This window comes from Eumetopias jubatus, unplaced genomic scaffold (assembly GCF_037043125.1).
Source record: "Eumetopias jubatus isolate StellerSeaLion01/CBP00866 unplaced genomic scaffold, mEumJub1_p1.0 scaffold_2, whole genome shotgun sequence".
NCBI lineage: Eukaryota > Metazoa > Chordata > Mammalia > Carnivora > Otariidae > Eumetopias > Eumetopias jubatus.
The window spans coordinates 101,096,009-101,120,836 of NW_028274808.1; the positions used below are offsets into that span (position 1 = coordinate 101,096,009).

Here is a 24,828-nt window from a genome sequence, read left to right on the forward strand (position 1 = left end):
TTTTCCTTAGTAAGGCAATGGTTAAATATTTACTATTAGAAAAAAGGTTATCTGACCATCCATGCCAACTGAGCAGATAGCTGTACACATTTTTTTCTTTTCTTTCATTAACAAATTTCAAAAATATACGTCGTCTTTCATGTGAAATGAAATCAGATGCTGCCGTTAAGATCAGCTCTTAGCAGACATAGGAAGAAAAAGTATAGCTTTCTGCCCAGGTCCTGTTTTGGGTCCAAGTTTATACTGCCCAGTTCGTTTCAGTGCCACATACCAACTGGAGTATTTCCTTGACCGGTAAGTATTGTAGTTATTAGATTCCAATCGTTCAAAAAAGAAACACTCGTCGGTAACACATTTCTGAAAAATAAAGGAAGAATTCGTAGTTACTTTTATATTTTCATATGAAATACTTATGACACTACACTGCCCGTTCTGCTCAACCAGCAGCAGTGCTCTTGGCTTCAGCAGGAGAGTCAAACTAGTTTGCAAGATTCAACAGACCAAAAGTCTGACAGAATTTAGCTCTGCAGAGGGATGTGGGAAGGAACACAGCAAGTCAGCAGGAGAGCTTTCAGACACATCTCTTCAGAGGAAGAATCCAAGGACCATTCTCCAGCCCCCACAGGGGACAGACCAGGTGTCAGGCAGCAAGAGCACACACATGCGCTGGGAACCACACTGCCTTGGACTTCAAACATCCCATGAACACAGCTTTCACAAAGGGGGATACATCCGGTAACAAAGGGCACAGTACACTTAGTGAAACACAGAGCTGTGGCTTCCAGCTAGGTACTTATGGTACATCCATATTCCTCCCAGTCCAGAGGCAGGTTACCAATCAGGGATCACTTTTACTTTTATCAGGGTTCCATGAAAGTGATGGCAAGGGTAACCCAGAGGTAACCTTCCTAAAGAAGGGTTTTGTTAATACTTTACTCACAGAAACAGAACCAATTCCTTAAATTATAGCAATTTTTTTCCCTCGTGTTTACCCTAAGGCATAAAAACAATAGTTTATTGTACAGAAAATAGCTAATGCCCCAAATTGTACTGGAACATTATATGATTAGTATTCTCAAAACACTAATAGATAATGAAGAATAAGTAACGTAGACCATATTGATTTCTGGCAGTGTCTTTCTTGTGGGAAAGGAAACTATTCTCCCTTTTTATTTCAGTTCAACTCTTTCTGGGGGGTGGGGGATAGCTAGATTCACAAATACTTAGACCTGGAAATACTATTCCAAGTAATGGAGTCTAAGAGGCTGCTACATTATTTCACATAAATGTTCAAAAATCAACTTCACAGGATAGACTGATGATAGTTACTGACCTCTGGGGTGTGTGTTGGGTGGGGGGGGTGTCAACAAATGATTTACTTTAAGGGAAGAAAGGAAAAATTATTTTTTATATTACAATTAGGAAGAATTATAAACTCATATAGAAAACCATATAAATCTATACATATTTGTATCTCTACATATAAATACAATATGTACACATAGATATATGACATAAGCCTATAATTTTGTATTAATGAGTGTACCGGATTCCAGCTTATTTCTATATACTCAAATCTAGGAAACTTCAGGTTTAATAAAACACTTTCAAAAGACTTGAATCTTTTCCCAGATTCTTTAGTTCTAAGATAAACTAAACAGTGGCACAAACTGTGAGAAAAACATAAATCAATAAACAGAACAGTGAAAAGAGCTGGCATAATAACCAAAATGAAAATGATCTAAATGTGAGTAACAGGCATCTCAGTCATGTAAAGTAAGGGTGTGATATTAGATCTTGTAATCTGCTACAAGGGATAAGAATTTTACCGGATATTTACTTGGCTTTAACGTTTTGATCACTGTTAACTTTTTAAAAATGGAAATACAAACTTATCTAATTTGCCCATTTTTTGCAAGAAATTACTAATAAAGCAACTTAAGTCCTTCTCATGCACATCAATGACAGGTAGCATTACAGAGAAGTATACATTGCACAAGGACCCAGCTATGTGATACATGTAAAGATAAAAGTGTGGTAACAGTGAAACACTTACACCTAGAAAAATGTGGCTATTCCGTAGACAATACTTTCACCTTACCTTTGGTGAAATTTACTGTGCTTTTCATATTAATGGAAGTCATCCTGTGTTACTTTATTTTGTCACTTTTCAGTGCCCCTGATAAAAATTTTCCTCTTTCCCTATTCCAGGTTTAAGATCAGGAGTAGAAGAAGCAGGCACAAAGAGTGAAAAAAAATCATAGTGATCATAAAGGTAACATGAATGGTCATCACTGAGCTTCACAGGCTAGTTCCCCAGAGGGAGACTTAAGCCACATCATTCAGTCATCATTCTGGACATTGATTTTTGAGTGTTGGGTGCCCTACCTTGCTAAGCTGGCATTCCCTACAATGCCTGGCCTATTGAGATACATACCATGCCAACAATATCTGCCTTCTCAGCCAGTTCCTAGTATTTCAGAGAAAAGCAAAAGTACCAGTGATTAAGTAGATAATACATCATAAAACCACTTTTTTTTTATAGAAATTACTTGTATCTTTACAAAAACAAAGGGGAGAGGAGGAAAACTTGCATCTGTGCTGAATGTTCAGATACATAAATTTACTAAACTATTACACACTTGAAAACAAACTACAGGGGCGCCTGGGTGGCTCAGTTGGTTAAGCGACTGCCTTTGGCTCAGGTCATGATCCTGGAGTCCCGGGATCGAGTCCCACATCGGGCTCCCCGCTCAGCGGGGGGTCTGCTTCTCCCTCTGACCCTCTCCCCTCTCATGCTCTCTGTCTCTCAATCTCTCTCTCTCTCAAATAAATAAATAAAATCTTTAAAAAAAAAAAAAAGAAAACAAACTACATTTTTCCAAATGGGTGGTAGGGCCAAAATTCAGCTTTCAAGTAAAGCAGGCATTTAACAGCCCCAATATAAGTACAATTTTCAAGCCTTTCCATCCTAAGTTTACAAGTCATTATTAATGACTATGATCTCAATGTTCATGTTAAAAGTGAATGCAATATAATTTTTGCTTATCTTTATAAACATTTACAGAGCTTTTTCCCTATTCTCAATGTTTAACTGCTCACCTTTTCAAACTTATAAGAAAAGGGGGTCCTCAGAGGAATGACATCACAGAGGAAGTGGATAAGTAGTTTCTAAGGGCTTATAACACTTGTACCCTGCCTTTGAGGCCTTATTTTATATAGGCCAATGAGCTGGGAAATTCCTTAATCATGGCTTTTGACCTCTTTCATGCATATCAGTTAAATATCACAGCAATCCTGTGACATAATTAGCCTATACACATTATCTAAAACTCCATGCTATTAGTAGCTTACTTCAGATTGTGGATACTCTCTGCCCATGTATCTAGTCTGACACCTTTTCATAAAATTAAATTTTCATTTTTTAAAACTTAAGAGTAAGGGGCGCCTGCATGGCTCAGTCGGCGTCTGCCTTCGGCTCAGGGCATGATCCCAGGGTCCTCCGATGGAGCCCCGCATCGGGCTCCCTGCTCCGCGGGAAGCCTGCTTCTCCCTCTCCCACTCCCCCTGCTTGTGTTCCCTCTCTCGCTGCCTCATTCTTTCTGTCAAATAAATAAGTAAAATAAAAAATAAATAAAAAACAAAATTTAAGAGTAATTTGGGGATATATAAAGCATACAATTCAAGTGATGTATTCATTCATTTAATGCATAGCTTGTCTTCCAGGCACGGGGATACATCAGTGAACTTTGTGCCATTCAAATTCCAGCTGGGGAGACACACAATAAGCAATAAGCATAACTAAACAAGTTACATGTTACAATATGATAAATCCTGTAGAAAAAGGTAAAGCTGAGTAGGATAAGAGGGATTAGGAATGGTGGGGTGGAGATTAGGCTGCAATATTAAATAGCACAGTCACAGTAAGCTCCAGTGAGAAACTGACATTTGAGCAAATACTTGAAGGAGTTAACTATCCGGCTATCAGAGAAGAGAGAGGGACTAGCCAGTGCAAAGCCCTTAGAGTAGGACCAGGCCTAGGATGTGTGAAGGGTAGTGTACGAAGCAGAGGGTCTGAAGGGAAGAGTATTTGGAAATGAGGTCAGAAAGGTACTGGGATAGGAGGTGTGTAGGCTATTGTAAATATTTAGCTGCTACGCTGAGAAAATGGAAAGCCATGGTAGGATTTTAAGCAGAAAAGTGGAATGATCTGACATATTTTTCCAGCATAACTTTGGCTGCCAAAACTACGCAGGGCCAAAAGCAGATACAAAGACACTGTTAGAGGCTTGCTCGGTAACTTAGGCAGAGACAGTGGAGACTTGGACCACAGGGATGGCCGCAGAGGTGGTAAAAAGCTGTCTGCATCTGGATATATTTTGACAGTAGAATCAACAGGGTTTCCTGACAGATTGGACATGCAGTACAAGAGAAATAGAGGAATCAAGGATGACACTAAGGTTTATGTTCTAGAATGTGGACTTGCCATCAGCTGAGACAGGGAAGGCTATAAGTGGGAACAGGTTTCATGGGGAAAGATGAGGAAGTCAGTTTTGGACATGTTGAGTTTGAGATGAATATTAGACATTCTAACGAAGATAATGTGTACTGACCACATACTATACAATAGACACGTCATTTAACCTCCCCCCACCTTCCTAATGCTAACAGCCACAGAATTGGCAGTTGAAAAGTTCTCATTTATTTGGAATGTTAGAAAATGTGTTAAGTTACAATAATTCCAATGAGCTAGTCTCAATTCGAAAAGGTATGGAACCTAAAAAGGGAATGTAGATGTACATGTATGAGAGTAATATAAACCTGTCAGGTGTTAGTGGTAGTGCACACCACAAGACCTCTCTGAAGGCTGTCCACATGAACCAGCTAAGCTCATAGTCCTAAAACATTTGTTCACAGTGATAACAATGTGCTAATGATTTTAAAGATGGTTCTGGGAGTTTGACCCCTTGTAGGGGTATCTGAAGAGGAAAGAATCAAGTAGAGTTTGGAAAAGCATAATTAACATTTTAAATGGGTTTTTGTCTAGATTTGACTTTGAAATTTCAAAGAGAAAGTAAAGTGGTATTTACACATATTAAAAAACTGATTGTAGGAGATGGTGGGAACCAGGTTTCTCACTGTTGGAGTGGGAAGTTACAGACAAGAGGGGAAGGCTAAAATGATTCATATGATACTGGCAGATTAGGGTTGGAGACATTGGTAAGTACTCATGTTTGGCTTAATATACAGATAAGGAAATAATCATAGATGTATATATACCCAGGATAGTATATGCCTATATTTCTTGCTCTGTCAGGTGAGAAGGCCTAGAAGTAAACACACTTCATCAGCAAAAAGCAAACCTAACATCCAGATCTTGGTCTCTAATACCATTTCCCATAAAAGCAATGAGGGCTCCTTAGAGAAACGGCTCCTCCTAGACTACAGGAGAGAATATAGAAGATGAACCTGGAGCATCTTGTAAGCCATTAGGAAGTGCTCAAAATCTTCCAGCATTGATGGCGGTGTGTCAAAGAGTACAGGAGCCAACTGGAAAAGCTCCCAATGACCATAGCAAAAACAATTTGAACAAAATAAATAACACAGTATTGGATTATAACCTAAAGTATAAAATAAATATCCATGAGTATATGTATATTGATATAAATGATTGAATAAATAAATAAATGGAGAATAGACAGATTTCTCATGCAAAAGAATTCCAAATTTGTAAATATTTCTCCCTCAAGGAGATGGAGCATTAGCCCCTATCCCTTAAATGTGGACTATGTATAGTGACTTACTTCCAAAGAATACAGGGTGGAAAGCGGGAGAAAAGAATAACTTTATAGTAGAGACAAATAATAGCTCAGCTAGATGATCAAGATTAACATAAGTCTGGATATACAATGAGAAAAGAAATAAGAGGCAGGTTAATTTCTCCTCCTCACTGTCATCTCTTCCCCTTACACATCGATTGCACAAATCTGGTCCACTGCTAAAGGTTAGATGTGAACTTTATGGCCATTTCCCCATGTTCTGTTTTTTGGATTGTTTATTCTTTTACAGTACTTTGATTTTTCAGTTTTGGCTTATGAGGGAGTTTGCTCAACATGGATCCAAAAATGCTTTGCTTACACCACTTCTGAGAATTAAAAACAGACATGATGTAAGTATCAGTGTTGATTATTTCAGAACAAAATAAAACACATAAATTGTGAAAAGTTAAAAGCAAATTTGACCTTAACCTTTGTATATACATACAGGTTGTGTAAAATTTTTATAAGGCTGGTTTCTAAAAATAATTCTCATTAGGTAGTAAACTTTGCATTTAATCTAGTGTTTTACCTCTTAAAAATAATATATATTCCACTTCAATTACTATATTTTTTTGACAAACCTCATCGGTATATATTGTCAATCTAGATAACTGAGCCCTCAAAAATCTATTTTCCTTACTTTGCTGTATAGGTAGGTCTCAATATATTTTACTTTTACAGTAATTAAGTGTATCTCCTCAGAGAATAAATTTTTTTCATGTTTCACTATTATGGATCCACACAAGTTACATACACATCTTTGATACTGAGATATCTTGTTCAGGATATCATGATCTATAGCATTATATAGAAATCAACATGCAATTTCCTAGCACATAAAGACCAGGCAAATTTTCTTTACCAATGCCAACATTGATGTTGTTTGGTGACTTAAATTTAAAAGTACAGTTAACCTCACTATATGCAGTTTTTTAAAACCTACAATTTTGTGAACACATAAGAAATCATAAATCCTAATATTTGTTCTGGACCTCTGTTATTCATGACAACAAAATTTATCCTCTATGGAATGGAATAAGTCTGTTATGTATTAAAAAACTACTCAAGTTAAGCCTCTAAATATAGGCTTTGGCAGTTAAATATAGTTACTCTTTTTTTTAAAAATATTTTATTTATTTATTTTGACAGAGAGAGAGAGACAAACAGTGAGGGAGGGAACACAAGCAGCAGGAGAGGGAGAAGCATGCTTCCCGCTGAGTGGGGAGCCTGACGCGGGGCTCGATCCCAGGACCCTGGGACCATGACCTGAGCCAAAGGCAGACGCTTAACAACTGAGCCACCCAGGTGCCCCTACAGTTACTCTTTAAATGTTTGTATTTTTTAGCTTCAAAAGGGGGCAGGGGAAAGACCCTTAAGAAATGTTTTCAAACAGTGAGGACTCCTTAGCTTGAAAGCATTCATGCCATTACTATGTGAAGGTATTGGGGAAAAAAACTTAGTCTTTTTTCATACTCTCAACTGGCAGCAATCAACATGACTCTTAGACACCAAAATATTTTATGTGTCCAGAGTAGTCTTCTAAGAGGAAATGAGAATGTTTTGCAAATCACTGCAAGAATCATAAACAGGGGAGAAGGCAGAAGAATCCAGGGATGTGCCATAACACAACAGTCTTGAAACAGGGCCAGGTAGAAGAGTGGAAAGAATTATGCTTGTGGCAAGTGCAAGTTCATAAACCCCAGGTTCTCCAGGTTATAAGAGGCATCTGCATCCCCATGATGGCTAGTGGTCACAACACTGGACTTCTACCAAAAGTTGCTATTAGGTTTTTTTGTTCTCTTTGCTTTTTATATGCCAGCTGCCTCTTCTCATTGTCACCTGAGTGAGGTCTCTGCTGACATCCCCGGCAATGGTGTCTTTTACCATCAGTGATTCATCTCAACGCATTAAATGTTTGGCACAGATAATATTAATAGCCGAGGGTCAAGACTTTTAATTTCTTACCTAAAAGTTGCTCTTGTTGACAACTCACTGCCTATGGATCTGACTTGGAAAGAAATAAGTCACTTATTGACCCACCGACATCACCTCCTTGATTGAGGGTAGGGGCACTTCTCATCTGAAAAATGACACAGCCCACCCAGACTAATTTGGAAGAAACAGGATTGCTGCTGAAGAGTCAAAGAAGCAAGCCGCATACACTGAATGGTAAGACTGGAGATTAACTCGTGAACTTGGCAAGAATAAAGCCTATGATGGGAACGACAACAACTGAATCTTGGCTGGTGCCATTGCTCAAAGGAAACTGATAAATCCTAAATTTTCCATTTATGTGTAATACCTGTGACTTTGTCCCTACATAGTTTGTGATAAAAATTTCTAAGCATTGCTAAATTAACTCTTACTGCATCAACTTGAAGGAAATCTGTTATATCAGGAAGAACTAACATATATCCAAAGAGAAAGAAACACATTTAAGACTAAATAAAATACCTTAATCTTGTGAAAGGTCCAGCTGAGCTAAGGAAGAAACTATAAAACACTTTATTTCAGAGTACTTTCTGCTTCTGATGGCACAGAATCAACAGTTTGGAAAGCTTAATGACTATTCACCAAAAGAAGAGGTCAGAATTCTCTTAATTCTAACTTGTAGAGAATTCTTAAGAATGAGAAGATAGTTCAGTTTTCATGTCTATTGTTCTAAATTCATTTCCTCTTTTATGGAACCCAGTAGTTTCAGAGATGTGCTTTAAAATAGAGTAGCTTCTGTTTTCATCACTTTTGACAACTATGAAGCTTTTCATCATAACAGATGAACATAAATTCCAGCCTATGTTCTGGAGATAAATAACCCCTCCCATGAGTATCTTACAGGTCCACCATGATTACTAGGTTACTGGATCTTCTGATCTAAGTGGAAAACTACAGGATAACAGTTCCAAATCATTCACTGAACCAGATGAAGAAAGAGAAAAAGTGAGAGCTTTAAAACCACTTGCCTAGTGTTGTCCACAGTTAGTCATAACAAAAGCAAAGGTATGCATCTCCTTTATTTTCTCCACCACCTTCACTGTTTGACAGTAGCCAAACCAACACCAAACCTTTGCAGAAGCCATCATGATTCACACTACATGTGTTTTGTCACATCCTGATGTGAGAAGAGTAGGAATAAACCTCTCCTCTCTACAAACTCAAGGTCATCCAAAATTACTGATTCACTGTCCTGGAAATATTTAAAATGCTCCTTTGGTAGATTCCCAACATATTACATCACCCTTTAAGTTGACAACAGACTGGTAGGAAAAAAAGACAACAGTACAAGTCCCAAGTAGTCAATCTTTTGGGATGATATTTTTTGCCCAGGAACCGCATCCATTTCCCCAATTTGACTATTACCTGTATGCTGATGACACCCAAATCTATATATGGACACAGACCTCTCTTCCAAGTTCCAGACCCAAATTACAACTATGTAGTGAACATCCCCACCTGAATTTCTCTTAGGCAACTCAAACTAGGTAAGTCTAAATTTGAACCTGTATTACCTTTTCCCAGAACTTGCTCTTTTCCTCTTTCCCCTTTCTCATCTACCTTCTCATCCAAACCAGAAACCTAGGACTTTTCCCTCTACTTCACTCCTAAATCTAATCAATCTCAAGTGCTAGTACTTTACTCAATCCTCTCTGTCCTGTCATTGCCAGGTTTTCATCATGACTTGCTTGGACTATTACGATGGCCTTCTAACTGGTTTGTCTCCACCATGTCAGCCCCCTCAAATCCGTCCTCTGTAATGTTGCCAGAGTGATCTTTCTCAAATTCAAAACAGATTGTGTCTCTTCTTAAAACTCTTCATGGCTTTCCACTGCTTGTAACACATGCTGTAGAAGGCATGTCAGCAGGTAGTCTATCTACCTCTCCAGCCTTATCTCTTCTCTTCCAGTTTGCATTTCCTTTGTACTCTACACTCCTGCAGTAGTGAATTATTTATAATGCTGGAGAAACACCTCCTAAGCCTTCTGCACCCATGTCTTTCACGTACTATGTTCTAAAAGTATCTATACCCTCATCTCCACTCCTCTGCTCCCTGACTGCCTGATAAATTCCTTCTCCTACATCATCTAAAATCCTGTTGATGGGTCATCTTCCAAGATAAGTTTAATCACTTCCTTTCCTCTATTACTTCCTATGTCATACTTCTTACTTCCTATCCAATATTACTGTGCATTCATACAAGGTATAGAAGCAACACATCAAAACCCTTACAATTATTACAAATACTTACTTACACTTCTGCCTCCCCAAGATTGTGATTCATTAAGGGCACAGACAATTTTGTATTCAATTTTATAACCCAGATGCCTAGCATAGCATCTGGCACACTGTACACTCAGTAAATATTGGCTATTCTTGAAGAGGATTCTACAGTTTATTCAACTACCAAAGAGGGAGCCGCACGCCATTACACCCAGAGTTGCTATTTATCCCACAAAAGTCACGTAAATTGATAGTATATCAACATAAATATATCCTTGTCAGACAATCGATCAGATGATTGAAATATTCTTTTTCTCTGTAAGAAGTCTGTTTTGGTACCTTCAGAAATCCAAAGGTCGTCACTCAGAAAAAATTTCAAAAACTATGTGTATGGCTTAAAACACCACAACTGCTCAGTAATATTGGGTCTCTTATTGGGGAAAGTTATAAGGAATGGTAACTGGCTCCTGGTATTGGTATCATGGCTATCATCTGTGTGTACACACACACACACACACACACACACACACACACACACACACACACACACACACACTTCTGGGTATATGTCCCATCTACTCCCCCAGTGAGACAGAAGTGGGATCTATCCTGTATACTGCTTTATTCCTCTGCAGTATTTCCCACATATTGTGTCTGCCCAACAGACCTCTAATCCTGGTTCTGATGACAATGGTGGAGTTGACAGGGAGGCTACATTTAGTGAAAAGAGTACTAGCCAGGAGCTAGGACTACTGACTAGCTGTGATAAAAAGTGAAAAAGTACAGTCCTTGTCCTTAATGAGCTTATATATAAATAAGTAGTGGAAGAGGAAGTAAAACTTTTGAGGACCTATTATGCATGACCTGGATTTTGGCATTTGATATAAATTCTCTAATTTAGTCCTCACAAAAACTCTATAAGATAGGATCATTATTGTCTCTATTTTACAGGTAAGGAAACTAACTCGGAATAATTTGCTCAAGCACACACAGCTAATATGTGGTAGTGCCAGTATCAGTATCTAGGTTAAGAAACCACTTTCTCACCTAGTATTCTATACTGCAAACTTTTTGTATGTGAAATCTGAAAAAAGAAACTTAAAAACTGATACTCAAAATTGTATATGTCCATCCCACTGATCTTCAAACTGCACAATATAAGAATTTTTTTTAAACAACTATAGCTTAATAGCTTTGCAGAGAAGGCAGTAAAATGCAATGAATTAGAGCTCATGCTCTAGAGTCAAGACTGCCTCAAGTGCCATCCAGGCTCTACCTCTTATGAGCTGTGTTTCCATGGTTACTTACTCCCTCAGAACTTCAGTTTTTGTATCTGTGAAATAAAGAGAGTAATACTATTTTATAGGGTGAATATTAAGGTTAAATTATATAATACTTGCAAGATCCTTAATAAAGAATAAATACCAATACTAGTAAATTAACAGCAACAAAAGCTAACAAAGAAAAAAAAAACTACAAAAAGAGTATTACTTACAGAAGCCAGTAATCTTCCATCTTCCTTCATGGCAAGATAGCGATTTGCACATACTCCTTTGATGGACACAACCCCTCTCTCTTCTGCTTGAAGTTGCAGTTTGACTGTAATGGAAAAATTGCTTTTGTGGCATCACAGAAAAAACAACCGTCTACACATTTATGCTATATGAAGACAGGGGCAACCAGCTAATCCACTCTGGAGGGTTGGCAAGGTGGGGGGCCGGGGATGAGTGTCAATTAGATCATATTAGGATGAGATGCAGATCCTCTAGAACATGAGTGCCTCTAGATTCCCTTCTCACTCTAGTGTCAGTGAGCAGAGAAGAGTGGCAGAATGGAGAATGTTTTCCTTTGATGAGCAATTAGCTTCCACTTGGCCTCTGCTCATGCTTTCTCTCCCTCTAATAAAGAAATCTTTTTTAAAAATAAAAGTACATAAAAATGTAAGATTTCCACACTACTGCCTAAGTTTAAACTTCTTAAAAAAAAATTTTTTTTTTTTTTTTTTTGAGAGAGACAGTGCACATGCTCGCAGGATGATGGGGCAGGGAAAGGGGCAAAGGGAGAGGGAGAGAATCTTAACCAGACTCCACACTCAGTGCAGAGCCTGACCTGGGCTCCATCTCATAACCTTGAGATCACGACCTGAGCCGAAATCAAAAGTCCACACTTAACCAACTAAGTCACCCCAGTGCCCCTTTAAAGATATTTTTAACCAGTCCTTCACAAATAAAATATAATCTAATTGATCACTATTATCTTTTGGTTTATATTTCCTTAAGTTTCTACATATCTTATTTCTAGCTTCCCCTTTAATACAATACCAATGCATTTATCTTTCTTTACAGACGGGTTGTGGTGTATACCTTTTTTTTTTTTTTGGCAAATATCTATCTCATGAAAAAACAAAATGCCCATACTTGATTTGCTTTTACAGTGTGTTGAAAGATTTTCAGAATGTAAGATCCTGAAGAGGATGACCTGTTGTACTGCATTATCAATATTAAGCAGATTTTAGGGAAACAATATATATTACATGATTATGATTATGCCATAAGGATAATTAAATCAAATATAAATGAAGTTAACAGCTTCTGTTTTGCCATTCAGAGGAAGCATTCTCTTGCCTAAAATAGTATTCTCCAAAATGTATTTTAGCTAACAGAGGTTACATAAAAAACAGGTTCTGGGGCTAAATAAATTTAGGAAACTCTTGGATAAGCCAAGTTAACTCTTTATTACCAAACTTCTCAGACCTTTGCTACTTATAATCTGCATTATATATCTTATAAATCACCATAAGGGGATCAAGTATACATTGTTTATAAAATTTACCTGGTCTCAGAATGAATTTTTTCATAGGCCATTATATGGCCTATGAACATATCTAGCGCATTCTTGAGAGCAATAGAAAAAAAACAGTAAAAAAAAAAAAAGAAAAAAACAGTAAATATTCAAATGTTTAGAAATCAGCATAATATTAATCAGATAACATTAGAAACAAAGTAAGTTAATTTTCCCAGGTGTTGCCAGGTAGCTAGGGAAACATGACATGAAAAAGCAATGTTTGAAAAATTATGGAATTATTAACTTTATTTGATATTATTATGTCACAGTAATTATGTTTTAAAATTTTCTGTATCAGGCAGAGCAACCTACAGGTAAAACAAGACATAACATCTGAGATTAGCTTTAAAACATTTTAGCAATCAAAAATAAATAAAATATTCTACCAATTTTTTTTATAAAGTGGGCAGGATAAATAAAACAAATTTGATTAACCTATGCCAACAGTTATTAGAAACATGGGAGTTTATTATTCTATTTGCACTACTTACTTTATGAATGTTTGAGAATTTACATTTAAAAAAATCTGTTGAACATTTAATGCCTGATTCTCCTCTGTGGACCAGTCACTCCTAGATTTCAGAGAGCATAGCATTAGGTAAGCCTGCACTTACCAGGCAAAATTCTTCTACAGAATCTTAAAAGATAATATAAGGTAAAAGAAATACAATCAAAACATGAAAACTAAACAAAGGGCATAAAGTCTTTTTCACAGCATTACAGGGAAGTGTAAAAAATAAGCTTTATTTTTAACAAATATAACCAAAATTATCTTAATGAGTATGACCAAACCTTGTATACAGCTCTAAAGTGATCCACATAAGCCATATTAATTATGAATATAATTATGAATATATTTTAACTCATAAGGCTGCATAAATGCTCATGAGGCAAGATTTCATAATCACTATACTTTCTTTTGGTGCTTAATCAATAAACTGTACCCTAGCCGTAGCTCACCATCATTAAGTGTGTATTACTGATCATAAGGGAGATTATGTATATTAATGTGGGGCCAATACCAGTGACTCAATACCTAAAGTAAATGCCACCATTCATTTATTCATTGACCTTTTACAGATTCCTTGGGTATTCCACACTAGGCAATTATCACTCAAGAAGCCACTAAAAAATAAACATTAATTGTAGATGCTTAAAAAATGTTTCCATTGCCATATAATTATAAAAATATACACTTTAGAAATAACCCTAGCTTAAAACAACAAGCTGTATAAGCCATAAAATCATAAATTTTCTTTAAAAACCCATTAAAGCTGAGAAGCAAAGTAACCTAAATGAACTAAATTCCACATACAAATGATCCCTTCCCAAAAAAGAGATGCCTAACTGCTTTTATCTCTGACAGGAGAAAGAATAAACCCACCAAAAAGGAAAGTATGGAGAAACCAGCTGAAACTTTATTAACTCTTAACAGCTGTTGATGTGAGGAATTAAGAGTTCTGAGGAGCTCTAATCAAAGAACTACTCCATACCCACCTGCCAGTTCTTTTTCACACAATTTGCACCTAGTGCACAACCACTACACATCAAAGGCTCAGACAGAACAGAAGCGCTGAGAAATCTTCCCGAAGTACCCCCAGGCCTTTGCTGAGTGCAAAGCAGCAGTTCCCTGAAGGCTAGGAGCAGGACAATCTCTGAGTAAGATCCCTCTGACAAGCACTGAGCCTTCACCAACTGGAAAGCAGGATGAAGAGAGATATACAAAGCAGGATGAAGAGAGATCTTCCAAGACAAGCCAGGGGTTGAGTTCGAGAGCAAGGCTAACTCCTGACCTACCCAAACAGTTGGCAGCTGGGCTATAAGGCAAAATAGAATACAAAAAAACTACTCAATCCAAAAGAAGGAAGGAAAAGAGAAGCTGGACAAAGAACAGATGGGGAAATTAGAAAACAAATTCCAAGATGGCAGATTAAACCCAACATATCAATAATTACACTAAATGTAAACAAACATTTACATTTAAGGGAAAAAATTGTCAACAAGATATAAAAGCAAAACTCAACTCTGTTTATAAGAAAAGCACTTCAAATACAAAGACAAAGCAAAAACATGGGGAAAAATGCACACCCTAAGAATGCTGATATGGCTATATTAATTTTATCTGATAATGTGGACTTCAAGGTAAGTAGTATGGAGATGAAGAAGGTGATTCCATGATGATAAGAGGTCAGATACATCAAGAAGACATAATAATCTTAAATGTGTAGCACCTAATAATAGAATCCTAAAATATCTCAAGCAAAAATTGACAATAATATGGAATATATGAATAACATTATCTACCAGCTTGACCTGACTTTTTTCTTTTTACATCATGTAGCTTTCATTCACCTGAGACTTTATTCTCCTCTTAACATCATAGTCATTTGAAAACTGCTAAAAAAAATTAATTGCCAGCATTGTAAGCTATCCTATGCTTATTTGCCTAGTGAATTTGAATTGTTCAAATCAATTAACTCCAGCTGACAAGTTCTTTTTCTAAAGTCTCAATGATATTAAGTAATATCAAGGGCTCTTGTCCTGAACTATTGGTGCTCCTGATTCCTTTGTTTTTTAACAGTCTATAGTAATTCAGATATGATACACTTCATTTAAAGTGTACATACAATTCAGTGGTTTTTAGTATAGTCAGAGTTGTGCAACCATTACTACAATCAATTTTAGAACATTTTCATCATCCCATAGCCTTTAGGACACCTCCTATGTCCCCAATACCACCATCCCCAGGCCTAGGCTACCACTAATCTACTTCCTGTCTCTATCCTGGATATTTCATATAAATGGAATCATGCAATATATGGTCTTTTATGACTGGCTTCTTTCACTTAGCATAAGGTTTTCCAGGTTCATCCATGTGGTAGCCATTATCAGTACTTAATTCCTTTTTATTGCCAAATAACATTCCATCGAATAGATGAACCACATTTGATTTGCCTCCATCGGTTGATGAACATTTGTTTTGTTTCCATTTTTTGGCTACTATGAATTATACTGCTATGAACATGCTACGGAAACACAATTTTGGGTAGACATATTTTCATTTCTTCTCGATATACACTGAAAAGTCAAATTACTAAGTCATATGGTGACTATGGTTAATCATTTAGGAATTGTCAGACTTTTCAAAGCAACCATTCTACATCCTCGCTAGAAATTGAGGGTTCCCGTTTCTCCACATGCAGACCACATTTGTTATAGTCTGTGTTTTGGGTTTTTGTTTTTGGTGGTTTGTTTGTTTGTTTGTTTGTTTTCTGTTTTTCTGTTTCTGTTCATTCTTATTACAGCCAGCCTACTTGGGTGTGAAGTGATATCTCATAGTTTTGATATGCATTTTTCTGATGGGTAATGATATTAGGCATCTTTTCATGTACTCATTGGCTATTTGTATATCTTCTTTAGAGAAATATCTATTCAGATCCTTGGCTCATTTTTAAATTAGGTTGTCTTTTTATCACTGAGTTGTAAGAATTCTTTATATATTCTAGACAAAAAACTCTAATATTGCAAATATTTTCTCCCATCCTGTGGGTTGACTTTCCACTCTTTATGTTGTCCTTTGAAGTAGAAAATTTTTAATTTTCATGAAATCCAGTTTATCAATTTTGTTATTATTTGTGCTTTTATTGTCCTATCTAAGAAACCACTGCATAATCCAAGGTCATGAATGAAGATTTACAACTAAGCTTTTCTCTTAGGAGGTTTAGTTTTACCTTATCCATTTAGGTTTTGATCCATTTTGAGTTAACTTTTGTTATGAGGTATGAAAATCCAACTTCACTTTTACATGTTGACACTTAAAGATCACTACACCCAAACAGAATATACATTCTTTTTTAAGGAATACTCCCAAGAATAAATTACATACTGGCCATAAAACAAGTCTCAATATATTTAAAAGGATTAAAATCAAACAAAGTATTATATTAGAAATAGTACCAATATGTTATCTAGAAAATCCTCCAAGTATTTGGAGATTAAGCAGTACACTTCCAAAAAACACAGATAAATACAAGGGAAATTAGAAAACATTTCCTAACTGCATGATAATGGATACTCAACATGCTTAAAGGAAAAGCTATAGCTTTAAGTGTTTATATTACCAAAGCAAAAATTGTGAAAAATCAAAGCTTCTACCACAAGAACTGGAAAAAGATCTTTTTTGCCATATTACTACTTTATGTTATATATATTTTAATTCCAGTTAGCATACAGTGTTATATTAGTTTCAGGTGTACAGTATAATAATTCAGCAGTTCCATACATCACCCTGTTCCCATCACAAGTGTGCTCCTTAATCCCCATCGCCTATTTCACCCATCCCACCACTCCCCTCCCCTCTGGTATCCACCTTGTTCTCTATTATTAAGAGTAAGAACTACAAAAAAAAAATTTTTTTTAAGATTTTATTTATTTATTTGAGAGAGAATGAGATAGAGAGAGAGAGCATGAGAGGGGGGAGCGGGAAAAGGAGAAGCAGACTCCCTGCCGAGCAGGGAGCCCGATGTGGGACTCCATCCCGGGACTCCAGGATCATGACCTGAGCCAAAGGCAGTCGCCTAACCAACTGAGCCACCCAGGCACCCAAAAAAAGATTCCTAATTAGGATCTCTAATTTCAGGGGTGCCTGGGTGGCTCAGTCGTTAAGCATCTGCCTTTGGCTCAGGTCATGATCCCAGGGTCCTGGGATCGAGCCCCACATTGGGCCTATTCAGCGGGGAGTCTGCTTCTCCCTCTCCCACTCCCCCGCTTGTGCTCTCTCTCTCTCACTGTATCTCTCTCTGTCAAATAAATAAAATCTTAAAAAAAATCTCTAATTTCAGTTAAGCCCAAAGTAATAGCAGAGGGAATACTTACTAATAAAAATTATACACTTGAATATATACAATTTAATAGAAAATTATCCCAAAGAATTAACAGTTATAGAATGAAACAAAAATATTTTATTTTCATATACATTTTGATATTTTGAAATTTTTCTTCATTGAGTATATGTTACTTTTAGAGGAACATAACAATGTTAGCATCGTCAGCATTTTAAAATAATCTAGAATAAAATATAAGTGTGTACCATATTAAACATGACTATGAAAATAATCACATTCATGAGTTCATGAGTTCCAAGAGGGAGAGGATGTTTCTCAATTAAAAGATACATAAGGGGGGCGCCTGGGTGGCACAGTCAGTTAAGTGTCTGCCTTCGGCTCAGGTCATGATCTCAGGGTCCTGGGATCAAGCCCTGTGTTGGGCTCCCTACTTAGCAGGGAGTCTGATTTTCCCTTTACCTCTGCTCCTCTCCACCCCCACCCCACTCATGCTCTCAAATAAAATCTCTTAAAAAAAATTGTTTTAAAGATAACATAAATGACATACAATAAAAGCAATGTGTAAACCTTGTTTGAATTCTGATTAAAGCAAATAGTTTTAATTTTTTTTGTAGAAAAATATAAGGCCAAGGGGAAATTTTAACACTGACTGGATATTTTCTGCTTCTAAGGGAATTTTTAAATTTTAGGCATGAGAATGGAACTGATTATTTTTTTAAGTCCTTATCTTTTAGAGACACATATTAATCATTTATGTATCTAATATGTACTAACATGTACATATTACTTACATAATGACTTACATAATTATTTTCTAAAATATCTGATAAAATGATATGTCACCTAGGATATACTTCAAAATAATGCAGTACCAGGGAGGGGAAAAAGAGCTAGTGGACGTATAGTTTAAACAATTGGTCATGTGATGATAACTGCTGAGGCTGGATAATGGATACATGGGGATCTTTATACTGGTCCTTCTATTTTTGTAAATATTTTAAACTTTCTCTAATAAAGAGTTTTTTAGGTTATAAAAGAACAAAAACAGGTAACCAAAGACAGTTCATTGGGCAGTTAATGCTAATTTGGGTACCAATGTATTAAAAGGTATTGTATCAATTAGATTATTCAGCCTATAATAATAAAAATGCCATAGACTGGGTGACGTAAGTTACAAACACTTATTTCTCACAGTTCTGGAGGCTGAGGAATCCAAGATCAAGGTTATTAGCTTTCGTGTCTGGTGAGGTCCCTTTCTCTACACACCTTGCCAACACTTGTTTCTTGTGTTTTTTATTTTAGCCATTCTGACAGCAATTATGAAAGGATATCTCATTATGGTTTTGATTTGCCTTTCCCCAATAATGAGTGATGTTGAACAACATTTCAGGTGTCTGTTTGGCCATCTGTACATCTTCTCTGGAGAAATGTACGTTTATTTCTTCTATTTTTTAATTGGGTTACTTGGTGGAGTTCTTTTTTGGCAATGAATTGTATAAGTTCTTTATATATTTTGGATACTAACCATTTATCAGATGTGTCATTGCAAATGCCTTCTCCCATTCAGTAGGTTGTCTTTTAGTTTCTTGATAAAAACAGAAGCTTTTATTTAATGTAGTCCCAACAGTTTATTTTTGCTTTTGTTTCCCTTGCCTAAGGACCTATGTAAAAAAGAAGTTGCTATGGCCAGTATCAGAGAGACTATTGCCTATGCTCTCTTCTAGGATTTTTATGGTTTCAAGTCTCATATTTAGGTCCTTATCCACTTTTATTTTTGTATATGGTGTAAGAAAGTGGCCCAGTTTCATTCTTTTGCATATAGCTGTCCAGTTTTCACAATACCATATGTTGAAGAGATCATCTTTTTTTCCCATAGCATACACTTGCCTCATTTGTCAAAGATTAATTGACCACATAATCACGGGTTTATTTCTGGGCTCTCTATTCTGTTTCATTGATCTGTGTCTATTTTTGTGCCAGTACCATACTGTTTTAATTACTACAGCTTTGTAGTATAACTTGAAATTAGATTGTGATACCTCCAGCTTTGTTCTTCTTTTTCAAGACTGCTTTAGCTATTCAGGGTCTTTTGTGGTTCCATACAAATTTTAGGATTATTTGTTCTAGTTCTGTGAAATATGCTGTTGGTATTTTGATAAGGATTGCATTGAATCTGTAGATTGCTTTGGATAGTATGTGCATTTTAACAATATTTGTTCTTACAATCCATGAGCATGGAGTATCTTTTCATTTGCGTTGTCTTCAATTTCTTCCATCAGTGTTTTTTTAGTTTTCAGAGTACAGGTCTTTCACCTCTTTGGTTAGGTTTATTCCTAGGTATCTTACTATTTTTGGTGCAACTGTAAATAGAATTGTTTTCTTAATATCTTTCTGCTGCTTCATTATTTGTGGACAGAAATACAACAGATTTCTGTACATTGATTTTGTATCCTACAATATTACCAAATTCATTTATCAGTTCCAGTAGTTTTTTGGTGGAGTCTTTAGGATTTTCTATATATAGTATTATGTCATCTGCAAATAGTGAAAGTTTTACTTCTTCCTTACCAATGGATGTCTTTTATTCCTTTTTCTTATCTGATTGCTGTGGCTAGGATTTCCAGGACTGTGTTGAATAAAAGTGGTGAGAGAGGACATCCCAAAGGCCCACCTTCTAATACCTTTGCACTGGGGTTAGGACTTCAATGTATAAATTGAGGGGGGGGGGGACACAAACATTCAGTCCATAACAGGTATAAAAACTGTGCTAATGTTCCAGATAGAGTCCCTCAGATACTCTGCAGATTCTGTACAATGTGAAATCTCAGTGAGCACTCAAAAATACTGAAATCAGTACAATCCAGTGAAAATAAATCTGGTTGCATTCAAGTTAGATTTTTAGTTGTCACTGTTCCATGTTGCACTGGCATCATGGGGAGGAAAGATACAATAATCATACTTGAGATTTAGAAGACTCTTAATAAGCAAAGCCAGTAGATCTTATGACCTAGCAAAGGCATAAGCCAAAGACACATTTCATTTGCTGGGGGGAAGAGGGGAAGAAGGTCTTCATAAGAGGTTTAAATATTAAGTACTTTAAGAAAGGAAATGAAAGCAATTACATTAAATTTCCATATAAAGAGTACATTTTAAAATTTTCCGCACTTGTCAGGAAAGAAAATATCATAAACAGACAGGACTGCAAAACAAAATTTGTTCTGAAAAATGGAGGATGACTTAATCATCAACTCTTGTGAACCATAAAAATCCATTCTGTCTGCACCTAACCAGGGAAGCTGTCATCCTCAGCCTGGAAATTTAAAAGTGTCTGGAAATGTAAAACCAATTTATATTTTTATACTTAGATAAATGTTAAAGCCTTGGTTTTTCATCTTCTATAAAAACTAACCCCTACTTTAAACACAGGTTTTCAGTTATACACTTGAAAAGTGTCTTCCATAGCTATTAAAAAAGGTATTTTCTCCATGATAATACTACAAAGTTTGCCACCTAAAAGGTGCTGAATAAATGACTATAAAATAGAACATTCCTGTTTGTTATATAATAAGTACTATTCTGTGGCACACACTGAGCTAGACTCTGGAATTACAATTTACTGTGGAAACCTTCTGTGGTCCTTCCCTCCTCCCTTCTCTCCACAGTTTAGGATAGGGACCCTCTCCTCTATACTCTCCTATTGTCCTGTTTTCTCCACTCAGAACAATTTTATACCATACTGATCTGCCCCTTCCTGACTATGCAGTTCTTGAGGGCAGTGAGAAGTACTTATCCATCTCTATATCCCATGCATTAGCACGGTGCCTACTGTACAGAAGTATCTAGTGAGTGTGTGGTGGATGAAGGCATCTCATGCAAGAGAAAAACGGGTAAAGGAACAATTGCGGCAATGCCCTTGGTGTGATACTGGAGTTTTATACAGGTTCTATGGGACTACAGAAAAGGACATGTTATTAGATGGAAAATCAGGAAATCTTTCTAGGAGGGATGAGATTTCAGCTAAGTTTTGAAGGGTGAGTAGGAAATAATTTCATGGAGAAGGTAGAGGGTAGGGAGACAGGGAGGAATGATATTCCAGGTAGAATGTCATTCTAGAACCGAGGTATGAAATAAGCCACATTTGTCCTAAATAGCCAAGTCCTAGAGAGCTAAAACAATCAGCAAAATCCAGACTGACAGCTTAAAACACACCTATTTAAAAAGCAAAACAAAGTAGAATATTTAAGGATGCCTATTGGTGTGATGAAACTATTAAGAAATAATAAGTGATTATGGGACGCCTGGGTGGCTCAGTTAGTTAAGCGTCTACCTTCGGCTCAGGTCATGATCCCAGGGTCCTGGGATGGAGCCCCGCATCGGGCTCCCTGCTCAGTGGGTAGCCTGCTTCTCCCTCTGCCCCCTCCCTTGTGCCTGTCAAATAAATAAATAAATAAAAATCTTAAAAAAAAAAAAAAAGAAAGAAAAAGTGATTAGAATAAAAATCTGTACACTTTTATTGGGAAAGCAAGGGACTGTGATTGTGACAAGGGACATAGAGAGGCTTTTAGAGTGGATGGCAAAATTCTGTTTTTTTGATCTGAGTGACAGGTACAAGAATGTTCACCTAGTAATTCATTAAAGGATGAGATGTTTTATGTGGTTTTCTGTATCAATGATACATACATATATATCCTATAAAAAAAACCCACTACATTAAAAGACCTTTTTAAATTGGATCTTGGGGGGCACCTGCGTGGCTCAGTCGTTAAACATCTGCCTTCGACTCCAGGTCACGATCCCAGGGTTTTGGGATCAAGCCCCACATCAGGCTCCCTGCTCAGCGGGAGGCCTGCTTCTCCCTCTCTCAGTCCCCCTGCTTGTGTTCCCTCTCTCACTGTATCTCTCTGTGTCAAATAAATAAATAAAAAAATCTTTAAAAATAAATAAATAAATTGGACCTTGGACACTGATGTAACCCAGATCATTTCAGCAAGCTGGAGACCACTCACAATATTAAGTTTTTGATACACAGAAGTTAACAATTTTGATAAACATAGACTTTTGGTGGCTTTCTAATGCTAATATTAAATTCAGTAAGATGAACTTGGAAAAACAGTGTGCTATCCAACTTTTTTTTTCTGTTATACCAAAAAACAAAACAAAACAAAACAAAAAACCCCAAAGCTGTAAACCATAAAATTGAAGGATCTCATCACTAGGCAAGACCTTAGTGCTCAATTAGTCTCATGATTATACAGTTACATTTTAAATCTCATCTACAATATCCATGAGAAACAGCTGTCTTACTTTTACTTGAAAATCTTCAGCAAAAGAAAATTCAGCAACAGTCTTCCTAAAATGATTTGGCTATGTTAGCAAAGGAACAGAAACTCTGATCATCCTAAATAAACCACTCAAATGTTCAAGTGCTCAGATTATTAGCACTGGACACATTTAACTATTCAATATAACCAAAAAGCCAAAGTATTATTCCAGAGTTATTGCCACTGCTCAAAATACTTTGGAACTCCTTTGGAATTTCCCCCAGAATGTGTATTGTTTTCTTTTGAAAACAATATCAATTTGTTCTCAAGGATGATAAATCTTAAAATCATAAATAGCAATTTGTTAGAGCTGTAAAGGACTTCAGAGATCATCTAGTGTACACTTCCCATTTATAAATAAGGAAGCTGACATTTAGGGTGTTTTGTGTCTGTTGAAAGAATGTCATTCTTGGATACACAAGTCTGTGTTCCCAAGAATGGTGAATATATTTAGTCATTCATTCAATAAACATTTATTAGTAACAGCTATGTGTCAGGTACTGTGCTAAGCAATAGGAAGCACAAAACAAAATACAACATTGTTCTTTGACCTTGAAGAACATACAGTATTGTTGAGGAGAAGAGCAATGGTATACAGACCAATAACTAAACAAGATCAACACTTTAAGTGTCATGAGAGAAATACAAACTACCTTGAGAGTTCTCAGAAGGTAGATATAACCCAGCGTGGGAAATTAAAGGTTTCCTGGAAATAGTGACAACCGAATACAGACCAAAGGAATTAGCAGGAGTTAGGAAAAAAGAGTAAGAACAACAACAACAACAAAAGCATCTGTATACAACTTCCAAAGGAGAAAGGGAAAAACACGCTTACCCAAGGAACGTCAGGTGACTAGGTCCGGCTAGCACAGAGAGTGAGGGTGTTGTGTGTGCTGTGGAAAAGAGCATCATGGGACAAGATGGAGTGGAGGCCAGAGGCTCTGAATACTGTGTTAAGGAGTTTGACAGCGTGAAATGATGAGAGCTTTTAATGAAATGTTAGAATGGAGAGAAGGTAAACATGTGAGAAATGAAGGAAACAGAATTAATAGGAGCAGGTAGGAAGGGAATGAAGGGAATGGAGGTGAGAGAAGGCAGAGAAGGAAGGAAGGGAAAAAAGAAAAAAAAGAGGAAGGAAAAAAGGGAGGGAGTTCAGAACCTATCTTGGATAACTGGCAGATTATGGAGATGGGAAAAGCAAGAGGAGGGACAAGAGAAGACAATGAGATGTGCTCCCTTAAGACATATTGGAAGTCTGTGGAAAATCCAGATAGAGATATCCAGAAGACAGTTATATGAATCTGGAGCTCAAAAAAGAAATCTATACTAGAAATAAAAATTTGGTAATTGTAGCAAACAAGTGACTCCCTGGGGGCACAGAGGCTACACTGAATCCACACAGGGAGATAAAAAGTGGCTTTGATCCTCCAGAACAATGTATAGCAGGTGTGAATTAAGGACAAAGGACAGAATCTTGGGAAGCACCAATATTTATAGGAGGAGTAGAGGACATAGAGCAAGTAGAGCCTGGGTAAGAGTGGTCAGCCCAAGCGAGTACCGGAAGGTATGTATATACACACCTGATACCTACACCACACACACACACACACACACACACAAAGGGACAAAACTGTTGTTCTTTGCAGATAGTACGATTTTCTACATTAAAAATCAAAGACTAAATGCAATGTGATATTCTAGACTGGATCCTGGAACAGAAAAAGGACATTAGTGGAAAAAGTGGTGGAATCCAAATAAAGTTTGTAGTTAACAGTAATGTACCAG

The 24,828-nt window shown here is 36.7% G+C and overlaps 2 protein-coding genes across 2 annotated transcripts in view; one reads left to right on the plus strand and one right to left on the minus strand.

The window, feature by feature from the left end:
• The window catches only part of NUDT6 (nudix hydrolase 6), a 30,732-nt gene extending 27,105 nt beyond the window's left edge, over positions 1-3,627 (plus strand). Inside the window, exon 6 of the mRNA XM_028102285.2 lies at positions 2,212-3,627. The gene's annotated coding sequence lies outside the window, so the exon portion shown is untranslated. The remainder of the gene's footprint in view (positions 1-2,211) is intronic.
• Positions 172-24,828, minus strand: part of FGF2 (fibroblast growth factor 2) — a 64,927-nt gene continuing 40,270 nt past the window's right edge. Inside the window, exons 2-3 of the mRNA XM_028102250.2 lie at positions 11,530-11,633; positions 172-357 (exon numbers count right to left, since the gene is read on the minus strand). Coding sequence (XP_027958051.2) covers positions 172-357; positions 11,530-11,633 — 290 coding nt within the window. The remainder of the gene's footprint in view (positions 358-11,529; positions 11,634-24,828) is intronic.